This window comes from Convolutriloba macropyga, chromosome 6 (genome assembly GCF_964194025.1).
Source record: "Convolutriloba macropyga chromosome 6, txConMacr16.3, whole genome shotgun sequence".
Taxonomy (NCBI): Eukaryota; Metazoa; Xenacoelomorpha; order Acoela; family Convolutidae; genus Convolutriloba; species Convolutriloba macropyga.
In genome coordinates, this window is record NC_134473.1 from 16,744,220 (window position 1) to 16,756,387 (window position 12,168).

The window sequence follows — 12,168 nt, forward strand, 5'->3', positions numbered from 1 at the left end:
CGTTAATTGTCGCAATACATTAAAAAAGTGGTTGTAGATGCACATAATTATTGCCCGGGCCATAATTATGTGCAATAATTATCTTCAAAGTTGCGGTGTATTTCTAAGAGTGTAATCGCTTCAAAATTACACTTTTCACTCTTTTCCCCACTAAATATTGGACGAAAGAGTGTAATTTTTAAGAGTGTAAAAAGAGTGGATTGAAGAGTGTAAAGAGTGTAAGAAGAGTGTAATTTTCTTAAAATTACACTCTTACACTCTTTTCCCTGTTATTTAAGAGTGGAAAACGCTTTACACCCTAATCTCGCTTAATAACGGTGCATTAGGGGTGGACACCTCGGCCCTGGCCAGAATCTGATATACATATAGATTTCATACATGGTCCCACTTAAATGCCTCGTTTCCACTGACACGGGTAACCCTAGCATACATAAACTCTTCCACGCCTTCAAAGATCATCGAGAATTGGCTGCAGTCTGCGCTTGTGTCATATGCAACTACCCTAAAAGATAGAACTATTAATCGTTTTTTCAAGGCCCGGTTTGAGATGTCAGTGGTAAAAACGGCTCCAAAAATTGTAAGGTGAGATTTACGTCGAACTAATGGAAGACTGTGCCCTGTGAAAAAATTTCAACGCAGAAAAACGCGGTTATTACACTGAGCTACCCTTAAATGTACCACAGTTCTTGCATAAACTCTATACGAATTTGGGTATTGGCCAGACGGATAAGACCGAAATATGGGTATCGGCCAGACCGAACAGACCAAAATATGGGTATTCGCCAGACCGAACAGACTAAAATTGCCATTGGCCAGACGGAAGGCGCGACCCAAATTTTTTCCAGACCATTGTGGACGGTCGCACCGGACCCCCCTGTCCGCGGCCCAAGCCGGTCTGGCCAATACCTGTCTTGGGTCGCGGACTTCATCCTGTGAGACTTTCCCCTGTGAAAAAACTTCAACGCAGAAAAACGCGGTTATTACACTGAGCTACCCTTAAATGTACCACAGTTCTTGCATAAACTCTATACGAAGCATCTCTACAAAAAATTGTTCACAGCATTCAGCGCAACTTTTTTGGTAAGCAGGATCCACATTTTCACAATAATTCTATAAAGTTAGATAATTTCAATTGTAGTCGAGGACGATATGAGGTGGATGCTGTTAAAAATGTTTGCATCATTTTAATTTCTCATCACGACTTTCTTAAACATAATTTTAAAAAAGAAAACAATCTGGTCGTTGAAAACAGGTCAGTTGATTCCCTGTGATTCGATACTTGATACATCTTGATAAGAAACAAGAATACTTGGTAAAAACTTTTCCAGGTTGAAAGTTGCTATAGAATCCCTTTACCCTCATTTTGTACTTTGAGTTCACAAGATATTTTTGTTTTCTTTTTCGGGGACAATATAAATCTGTAAGATTGCCTATCGCGTGCTAAAACACGTTCTCGGGAGCAAGTACCTCTGCTGAGCTTCGCGCTCTTCTGGTATTCTCCTGGGTTCCTGTGCTTCTCCTCTGCAAGGGGGGCAACCTCACTTCTGCTGTTGGCTTATAGACTAGGAAGAAGAAAAGAGTTGCAGCTAGAAGATTGAATTGAAGTCTTCTGGAGAGAGTAGCTGGAGAGAGGGCCAAGTCCGTTGTTGAAGCTCCAAAAAGTCCAAAACAACTGATTTTGAATTCTTCAGAGTCCTCCTTTTATCTTACTTTTCCATATGCCTTGAGTTTAGCCAATCAAAAACATTGACGTTAGAACTCTGCTTCTTTTCTTTCGGTAATACGTACCGCATGGAGCATGAACTTGGAATTACCAACCCTCTCCTCATCATCCTTCCCTATTTTGTTCATCCATACAAATTTCAATCAGAATCACATACCTATATTTCAAGTAAAGTACTTTTTAATAAATTGCACATATGTGTCTATACTAAATGAGGGGTATGAAATTTGTACTTCATTAAAAAGGGTATTATAATTTGTTTTACGGTGTAATCAACCACCTGAGCATCGCTTCCTTGCTAACTTTCCATCTTTTTAGTCCACTCCAATACAGCAAGCGTTATTCAACACTCTTATAAACCAGAACTTGTTTGATTCAAAAAAATGGCAGCTCGAAAAGCTCACAATTTATCATCATCAAGCTCCAGCTCCGGAGACTCGGAAACCCCAGTAAGTAGCGCGACGACAGCCCCATCGACAAACACAGTGGAGACTGTCGCCTCTTCAGCGGGGCAAAACCGCCGAATCACCCAGTTTACCGTCCCCCCGGTCCAGCGGCCGCAAGCAACCGAGAGGAGCGTCAGAAGATTGCGGTCGAGGTCGCCTAGACGGTGGCCGGACACGACTTCTACTACGACGAGTGGGCGGAGTGCCAGCGGTGGGACTACGCCTGGGAATACTAGTGGGGGTAACGTTTCGAGTGGGGGCATGACCCTGAACTTTTACGGGAATGTTTCCCTAAACTTCTTTTTGTAGTGTATATATTTATTTAGACTCGACTTATTACGGCCACTTGCATGTAATGCTAATAGACTGAATTTACATTCTTTTTTTTCTTCCCTTAATCAAGCGAATAGCGCTTGACTCAGGTATATTTCTTTTGTTATGAGCATTTGAGGCTATGCAACAATTATTTAGTCCTAAATTGCGGCTATTATTCAGTCTTACATACCCCTCATCTAGTCTTTCTATTGTCCTGAATAGCAGTAATCAAGCAAATTTAAATTGAGCCATTGTAAAAGTTTAGATCTTTGGGTAGAAGTCTAGCTTCCCTGCAGGCGGTTCAACTACAAGTTCTTCCTTCTCATTACTTTTGGTAAATATGACTCTTTCTAATGCCAGTGACTCTTGTTTAAACTTATTCGGAAGAAGAAGCCGAAGTCTTCCCAGCAGCTTCCAGTGACCACAAGCAATTCCCGAACCAACTGCCAACAGAATAGTGAGGAGTATAAAACTGTTGAAGGGAACTATCCCGTGTTGCATAAGTTTCTCGCTGTAGACCTGACGTCGCATCTTTTGATGCTGTTTGAAGGGTCCTGCCAATTGAAGTAGTTTTTCGGCATCAACATTTTCGTCCGATAGATGGTTTAGTGTCAATTGGACGGCTTTGAAGATCTCCGATTTCATATGACCTCTTTCGGGGGCTGGCGCCAATGTGAACTGTTTCTCCACGTGATCAAACACTTTCTGCAGGATCCCAGGTAGTTGAATGTTTGTTATCTTTACAGTGTCAACTGCACACCTCGGGTTCCGGATGAAGGATAAGACGACCACTAGGGAGTTCTAGATCGCCATTGCAGGGTGGTTGCACCAAGCAAACTCTACAGCCTAGTATTTGGCCTGCTCGGGTGTCCATTGTTACGTTAAGAAGATGATAATTGTTGTGTTCCGACTCAAGAAGAAACATAGACTGCTTCAGGTATTAGGCTGACCGGTTGGCCGGCATCGGGATTATTTTTTGTGGACACAATTTCATCGCGTCTGTCTTTTGGTCAAAAAACAGGCTGCTAAGAAACGAGCTCTTCGCTGATCTTGTTAGAGAAAACGGATTTTTGAAGAACCGAAGACGGTCAGTGCCATGGGATTTGACTAATTCAGATCTGTCCAATTCCCCAAAGAATTCTTGCCGTGGGGAGACTCTTTCTGAAAATCGTAAACTGTTGCATTCTTTCCGCTGTTCAGTGGTTGTGGAACCGCCACAGTCCGATAGACTTGCGTAGGTGTAATGAAATGAGATTTCGAGTTCAATATGGAGTCCTTTGGATGTTATTTTGGCGCTTTTTGAAAGTTCGAATTCGTAATATGCAGATATCTTGCTCTTGCTGATTGCAGGGAACCATCCCGTTTGTTCAATCTTTGACACAATGTCCCTTATTTGTGGTGGCGGTATCAAGCTGGCCGGCAAGAGTCCTTTGGTTAGAGAAACTAGGGCATCGCTTAGCACATATCCCAGGTTGATCACAATGGCACGTGCAAAGAGAACTTGCCCATGTAGTTCGGATATAATTCTTAGCAGATTCTTGAAATGCAAGTTGACTTTCAGCCCATCTCGATACGCTTGGGTTATCTTGCACCCCCAACCACTCATACGTTCCCATTCTTTCCCCATCTCATTGATTTGGGTGACAAGCAAGTCTAAGTTTCTGTCGGTATTGTTCCCGATAGTCTCGACACGAGTGCGCGTAGCGAGCTCCTCAGCACTCAGAATTTTGACTGCACCTCCCGTTTGAGTGTTTAGCCAGTTCACGTTCCACTTGTTTCTCTGGTTTTCTTCATGCAGTTTCTCTATGTGCCTTGCTTCCTTTGATATGCATAAACCGAATGTAGAGAAGAGTTTACAGCCTACTGCCTCCAGCTTCGAACCCAGGATGAGTGCCACTCCTGCCGCCAATTGCAAGTTGACTTGTCTCTTTTGCCTGGTTTCCTCATGTACCACATTAGAATGGTTGCTAAAGAATGCCATCCGGTCCTTGAATAGCTGATAATCCTGTTGGATTCGTTGATATTCGTTTTCTAGTTCAAAAACAGCACTAGCAGTCAAGTTTCCGTAACTCTCCGTGACAACAGTGGAAGAGCAAATGCGTCCTTTGTAGTTTCCGTCCCATTGTTGAGTCACATCCTGCGCGAGGCTGTATCATGCGAGCTGTAGTTGGGTAACGTCGATGCTTGGGAGCTCTGGAAAAGTTACAAACAATCTCATCGTCTTGAAAGAAGAGGCCACAAACACCGTCGTATCTGGGATGAACACCACTCCCGATTCTAACCAATCGTCTTGAATGAAGTCATCAGGTTTGAGGAGAATCAGCCAGTATATGAGAAGATTTCGCAGCATTTTAGCACTCACAAAGTTTTATCGAGCAGGATAAGAAGTAAAGCCAAGACAAAGTAACCCAGAAAATGATTTTGAAATTCAAAGGCCCGCTATTTATGTTATTCAAGTTGAAAACTAACCAATAGGATTGGTACTGTTTGTGATTGGTTGGTTACTTTGTCCTAGCACATTGTATAAAACTACTTCATGCCTTTAAATTGTTTTCCTCTGTAGATTGATTACACTATATAAAATTAGTATCATATTCGCATTCGTTATTTCTGCATTGATATTGTAATCATAATAATTTATCATGCAACATAAAAGTTTTACATTCCCATTCTGTCTACTAGTCGTCGTATTTTTCTCGGATATCGGAACTGTTCATCATCGTCAATGTTGTTCGCTTCGTCCGCAACAATCACCGATTGCTCTTCCGTTTCATCAATTGTTACTTCCCGCTAGGGCTCAATTTCGTTAGTTGCTGGATCTTCATCGTCATTGATTTCTGATCTCATAAATTGGGGTGTTTTAGCGAAAATATCATGTATGTCCCCACCAACGTTATCGTCGTCGCACATGTCATATACAGGCTCCCTAACTCTCCTGTGGATCCTCCGATTACGCTGCAGCAATGCATCATCTTCATCGTCGTTACTTGGCAAATGGTCCGCTTCATAACGTTCAGTTGTTAGTCTTTCTGCAATTCGCGTGGATCGACGCAGATGCGGTTCATCATTTTCTGATCGTGCGTTGAAGGGTTTCAGTCTGTTATAGTGCACAATCTGATTTTTCTTTTTGTTCTTCTCGGAACAAATTTGGTAATTGACTTCATTAATGTTCCGTACAACGGTATATGGGCGAGTCCATGATAGGTAGAACTTCTTTGACTTTGCTAATTGACGCGAAAGGAGCCACACCTTGTCGTCTTTCTGATACGGTTTTCCGTATGTTCTCTTGAAAAATTTATCCTTCTGTCTTTGTTGTACTGCGCCTAGGGTCTCACGAGCACAGATGTGGGCTTCCCGAAACTTCTCGTCAAAAAGTTGAGTGTACTCGTGTACTTTAAGTTCTGTGTCTGTTGGCCTGGAGAAAATTAAGTCAATCGGGTAGACGGCTTCATCTCCAAACACTAGCGAGAAAGGGGTTTCTTCTGTCGACTTATGGACAGTTGTGTTGTAAACGAACTCTACGTATAAGAGGATTGACTCCCATTCCCTTGGACTTTCTGAGCAGTATTTGCTGATCACATCTGCCAGAACTCTTTTGTGGCGCTCTACTTGCCCATTTCCTTGTGGGTGATATGGATATGTCCGGGATCTTTCTATGTTTGGAAGGGTGCACACTTCAATCATGAGTTTGCTGCAGAAACTGGTTCCTTGGTCTGCATGCAACGAATCGGGGGCTCCAAACCACAAAACCCACTTCTCAACGAATGCCGTTGCCACATCTGCCGCTGTTATTGTTGAAGATGGACAGTGATTGCGTATTTCGTAAAATAATTAGTTATGACCAAGATGTTTTTGTTTCCCGTGTCTCGGTTACGCGTTACTGGTTCCCGGATGTCGGCAGCCACTTTCGCGAACCGTACTCCCACTGTGATTGGTTGCAAATTGGCTTTCAAATTTCTGCCAGCTATCGATCGCGCTGCACATGGTTTGCAACTTTTGATCCATTTACAAATGCTTCTTCTCATCATGGGCCATTGGAACCGTTGTCGAGTTCTATTGAGTGTCTTATGAAATGCAAAGTGCCCCCCTGTTACCTTGGAGTCGTGCAGTTGTTCTAGTACGCTGCGCTTTGCAACTTGTGGTACAACGAAAAGTTCTTGATAGCCGTCCTTGCCAGGGGTATACCACTTTCGTATGGGTATACCATCCTTCATCTTGAATTGCTCCCAATTATTCCTTAACCCGAGGACTTCAGGTCCCAGCTTCTGAGCCTGTTCCCTCGTCATTGGGTTTACTCCAAAAGTACTGCAGTTTTACTGTCTGTCATTCAAAGGTAGCGTAGCTTTTTGCAGAATCGTGGCAATAGCTGGGTCTTCCCTATGTTTTGCCCTGACTTCATCACTGCTAGCTTTGAGTTCCACTGGGGCCAAGTTTTCTTCGAATGCTCCGTTATCGACAAAAGAAAAACCTTTTGTTCTGGTAATTTAGATATTGCTGTCTCCAAGTTCATGGGTTCCGGACAAGATCCAGTTGTTGCCTCCTCCTCGCCCTCCTGCCACTCAGGTTCCCTTGTTGTTTGCCAAGAAATAGCGTCTGCATTGCCATGTTTCTCACCAGGCCGGTGAACTACTTGGAAGTCAAACTCTTGCAACACCTCGATCATTCTATATGTTATTCCGTCAGCATTATGACGAAAGAGCCATCGTAAAGTTGCATGGTCTGTCCGAAGTATAAAGGGGATACCCAGCAAATTGGAGCGGAATCACTTTACTGCTTGAACAACCGCCAACGCTTACCTTTTCGTTGTTCTGTAGTTTACTTCTGTTCGAGTCAGCACGCGACTAGCGAAAGCAATTGGATTCTACATATTGCAGTCTAGATTCGACAGAACAGCCGCAATGCTTTTGTTACTAGCGTCAGTGTCGAAAACAAAAGGTCGGTCGTAAATTGGATGGCTCAAAAATGGTGCTTCGATGAGTCTGTTCTTTAGATTTTCTAAGCTCATGTAGGGGCTTCGCCATACCCGCAAAGTCTTTAACAAATCGTCTGTAGTAGCTACAAAAGCCAACAAATGACCGTACCTCCCTTGTATTAGTGGGTTCAGGCCGTTAGGGCGTTCAGTTTCCCCTCATCTGGCCATATTCCATCCGCTGCAATGTGATATCCAAGGTAAGACACTGCTGTTTGAATGAGCTTGCAATTCGAGGGCTTCAGTTTCAATCCGGCTGACGCTAGTCTCTCCATGACACTTTTGAGGTGTTGTAGGTGCTCTTCAAGGTTCTGGCTGTAGATGAGGACATCATCAAGAAAGATGGTCACAAATCATACAACTCTTTTTCGAACAATTGATTCATGAGGCGCTGGAAAATTGCAGGCGCATTGCACAGTCCGAAGGGTAGCCGCTTGTACTCATAGTGAAACCCATCTGGCGTTGAGAAGACTGTTTTCGGACTAGCACTCTCAGTGATTGGTACTTGCCAGTAGCCCGCTGCTAGGTCTAAGGAGCTGTAAAATTGGGCTCCTTCCAAGCAATCCAAGATCTGATGAATTAATGGCAATGGAAATGCGTCCTTTTTGGTGATCGCGTTGAGTTTGCGGAAACCTACACAGAAACGTGAAGTGCCATCCTTCTTTCCCACTAAGACTACTGGAGCACTCCAATCGCTTTTTGACGGTTGGATGATGTCCAAATCGAGCATCTGCTGCACTTGTTTCTTAATATCTGCCAGCTTAGCCGGGGTGGTCTTGTAAGCCGGTAGCTTGATTGGAGCGCTGTCGCTGGTGTCATTGTTCTGCTCAATTAGGTTGGTCAGACCCAACTCATTGTCATCTTTTGCAAAATTGGCTCTAAAATTGTAGACAATCTGCTCCACTACGTTTTTCTGTTGGATGTTGGCCCCTTTTGCGTTCGCAAGGAGTGCCTCCGTTGATGAAATCTTCTGTTGATGAAATCGTATACGATCTCCATGTTTAATCCAAAGTGCTTAAGGTCCTTCTCATCAATTCTGAGCTCCATTGTGTGGTATCGTTCGGCATTGGTTCGAAGGTTTGAAAACAAGCACCAATGATCTGTGTACAGTACTTTCTCTCCCTGCTGAAACCAAGGGTTAATGTAATAACATGTATTAAACCCCTTGTCCCAATGACAAACTGCCCCTGATCGTTTTCCGAATAATTTGAAACGGAGTCTAAGTGCGTTGTCATTTTCTACTAATTTTTTCTCTGTTTCGGGCGAAATGGGCATCAGTTTCACCATTGGCATTATGCGGCGATGTTCAGAAACTTAATCACGGTTTTCGTACGCTAACCGATTGGGGGTGGGACTCTAGAATTCGTAAAATTGCTCGAAGAGCCTGTTAGTGTCTTCTAGCTCCTCTCGGTTCTTTGGCCATGCAGTTTTCCTAACTTTGGCGATTAGGGCACCCGTTTCGATCTTCAAACGTGTTTCTGCATGGTTTTCAATGACTGTTTTGCCTTGGTCCCCGACATCACATGAGTAAATTGCAGAAATAGCCAGTAATGACTTCTTGGGTCAGTTCATTTCCGAGACCAGAAAGTTTCCTTGAGACATGTTTACCCCGCTCTCCGAGATCTCGATCTCCACAAATAGTCTCCCGTGGGGTGCTATTTCTATTTCGTTTAGGCATCTGGCTATCAAAAATCCCCCTTCGAAGCCGCTCATCTCACCTGGCCCGTGATCGATAGCGTTGGCAATCACTTCGGTCTTGAATACAGAGTCAAATGCCACAGCACTCGATTCAGTATTACCGGTGAAAATTGACTCTTGTGGAAGTCGATCGAACATCGATTGGGCTCAAGGAAAGCTGTGCCAAGAATGATGTCCACTGGCAGCATCGGGGCTACCAAATAGTCTGCATCGCACACAAACTTGCCGCCCATGCAATCTGGCAAGGTCTTTTTACCCAGGAGTCGGAGCTGCTTGCCCTCCGCATGGTACACTGTCCCGTCATACTGCTGTAGTGGCACGGGGTACTGTTCTGCTATCTCCTTGGACATGAGGTTTACCCCACTGCCGGTGTCCACTACAGCTCTTCTTTCAGCTCCACCAATATCGGCATTCACTAGTATCGATGGGCCGCTACTTCCTCCCACTGACGTTGCTTTCGAGGATCCGGGTCGTTTTAGGACGAAAACGGGTGACACATTATTGGCCGGAGCAGTCCTGGGTGGATTATGTTCTCACCCCGGCCGATCCTCGTTTAAATGTTCCTTCTTATTTGGGCAGTTTCGAGAATAGTGCCCTTTCTCATGGCACGCATAGCACTCAATGTCTTGCGTTGCCCTTTCGCTCCTTTCTGGTTGCTGAGGTTTCATTGCCTGGAAACCATTCTTCTTGTCCTGCATCATTTCCTCCTGCATCTTAGGGGACTGCACAAGCGAAGATTGGATCGAATCTAGAGCAGTACTGTTTCCCAAGTTTGTGCCCTCAACGTCCACATATCGTACACCAACACCACGGCGGCGGCACCTCTGAGCTTCAACCTTGGTAACTGCTTCTAGATTTAGTGCTCTCTGGTATGCTGCATTCAGCGTTGCGGGTTCCTCCCGCAGTAGGTGCCCCTCACGTCTGGGTCCACCAATCCTTCTATCACGGTCTCTTTCGCAGCCAAGTCCCTTGCATCTGCCGCTAGAGCCGCATTGGCCGATTCACCAACTTTCCTCACTCGTCGGTAGAAGTCCAAAATCTTCTCAGACTCTCTTTGTTGCAGACTCTTGAACTCTGCCCTGGCCGCCCTAAGGTTTGAGTAGTTTCCGATCTTGTTCCTCAACTCATTAAGATGAATCTGGAGTGTTAGTGCTGGGTGTCCTGCTTCGTGTAACAGGAACTACGCCGGGAGTATGTAGTACTCGTCAATTGAATGACCACTCAAGCAGGTTGGCAGAATTCCTCTTGACTGAGCGTCATTCCACCCATTCGCTTGACAGACAGCATGGAAGTATCTCGCCCAACGTTCGAAAGAGTTGGAGAACTTCGACGGGAACTTGCTGGGTACTTGGGCTTGGGGGCCTCCTACCGCTGGAGCCACTGCAGCGCCGCCACCTCCTCCCGCTTCAGCTCCCGGTTGTGCCATCTGAAGCTGAAACTCGGTTTCTTCTTCCTAACAGTAGCTTGCCTCTCTGGGAACACCACTGTAAGATTGCCTATCGCGCGCTCAAACACGTTCTAGGGAGCAGGTTCTTCTGCTGAGCCTCATGCTCTTCTGGTATTCTCCCAGGTTCCTGTGCTTCTCCTCTGCAAGGGTGCAACCTCACTTCTGCTGTTGGCTACTGGACTAGGAAGAAAAAAAGAGTTGCAGCTAGAAGGCTGAATTGAAGTCTTTTGGAGAGGGTAGCTGGAGAGAGGGCCAAGTCCGTTGTTGAAGCTCCAAAAAGTGCGAAACAACTGATTTTGAATTCTTCAGAGTCCTCCTTTTATCCTACTTTTCCATATGCCTTAAACAGCTCGAAAAGCTCACAATTTATCATTATCAAGCTCCAGCTCCGGAGACTCGGAAACCCCAGTAAGTAGCGCGACGACAGCCCCATCGACAAACACAGTGGAGACTGTCGCCTCTTCAGCGGAGCAAAACCGCCGAATCACCCAGTTTACGGTCCCCCCGGTCCAGCGGCCGCAAGCAACCAAGAGGAGTGTCAGAAGATCGCGGTCGAGGTCGCCTAGACGGAGGCCGGAGACGACTTCTACTACGACGAGTGGGGGGAGCGCCAGCGGTGGGACTACGCCTGGGAATACTAGTGGGGGTAACGTTACGAGAGTGGGCATGACCCTGAACTTTTACTCTAAACTTCCATTTGTAGTGTTTATACTTATTTAGACTCGACTTATTACCGCCGCTTGCATGTAATACTAATAGACTGAATTTACATTCTTTTCTTTCTTCCCTTAAAACAGATATTTTTCTTTTGTTAAAAGCGCTTGACTCAGATATATTTCTTTTGTTATAAGCATTTGAGGCTATGCAGCAATTATTCAGTCCCAAATTGCGTCTATTATTCAATCCTACAACATCGAGCAGCGTTCAGAAATGATGAAAAAAATGTTATGAAAACTTGTAAAGATTTTGTTAGGAGCTGTCAGAACGTTTTGGGTTTATCTTGTTAAAATTCTACAAAGATCTTATAAAAATTTACCACGCAATGTTGGCATTTCAAGTTCCCTGGATGATGTTTCAAGTTTTTCAACAGATATCAAGATCGCGCATGTCTTATAAAGGTTTATCAGGTTTCGATTCTCTGAGCAGTTAAAAAAATACACGTCATTGATCAAATTAATCATTATTTCTTAATCTAGAAAGCACTTGAAAGGACTTAAAACTTTTACCCAAGAAGACCAATGACGCGTCCAGCAGTGCTAAAACAATTCTGCTTTGGTTTACATAACTTGCTTGATGAACCTAAATAAAGTCGAAGTTAAAGTGAACCGAACTAAAAGCAAGCTGAAAATGTGTTACCTAACATCTATCAAATGTAATACATCGTTATACATTACAATCAAGACTGTGCATAACATTTGCATTTTATAATATATTACATTGTATGAGAGAAAATAAGAAAAGTTTTTTTAAATAATTTTTTTGAAATTACCCCGCCCCCAAACTGATGTACGGGCAGGGCTAATTGTTTATTGGGGGTAAAACGATGTAAGATTAGGGGGTAACGGGGCAG

The 12,168-nt window shown here is 44.3% G+C and overlaps 3 protein-coding genes across 5 annotated transcripts in view; 2 read left to right on the forward strand and 1 right to left on the reverse strand.

Moving 5' to 3' along the window:
- The window catches only part of LOC142341527 (eukaryotic translation initiation factor 4E-1A-like), a 544,656-nt gene that overhangs the window by 253,175 nt on the left and 279,313 nt on the right, over window positions 1-12,168 (forward strand). The window lies entirely within an intron of this gene.
- Window positions 1-12,168, forward strand: part of LOC142341529 (persulfide dioxygenase ETHE1, mitochondrial-like) — a 520,203-nt gene that overhangs the window by 253,173 nt on the left and 254,862 nt on the right. The gene's annotated exons all lie outside the window — the stretch shown is intronic.
- The window catches only part of LOC142340823 (uncharacterized), a 232,662-nt gene that overhangs the window by 7,932 nt on the left and 212,562 nt on the right, over window positions 1-12,168 (reverse strand). For both annotated transcript variants that reach the window (XM_075391555.1, XM_075391554.1), the window contains one exon: window positions 379-502. In XM_075391555.1, coding sequence (XP_075247670.1) covers window positions 379-502 — 124 coding nt within the window. The remainder of the gene's footprint in view (window positions 1-378; window positions 503-12,168) is intronic.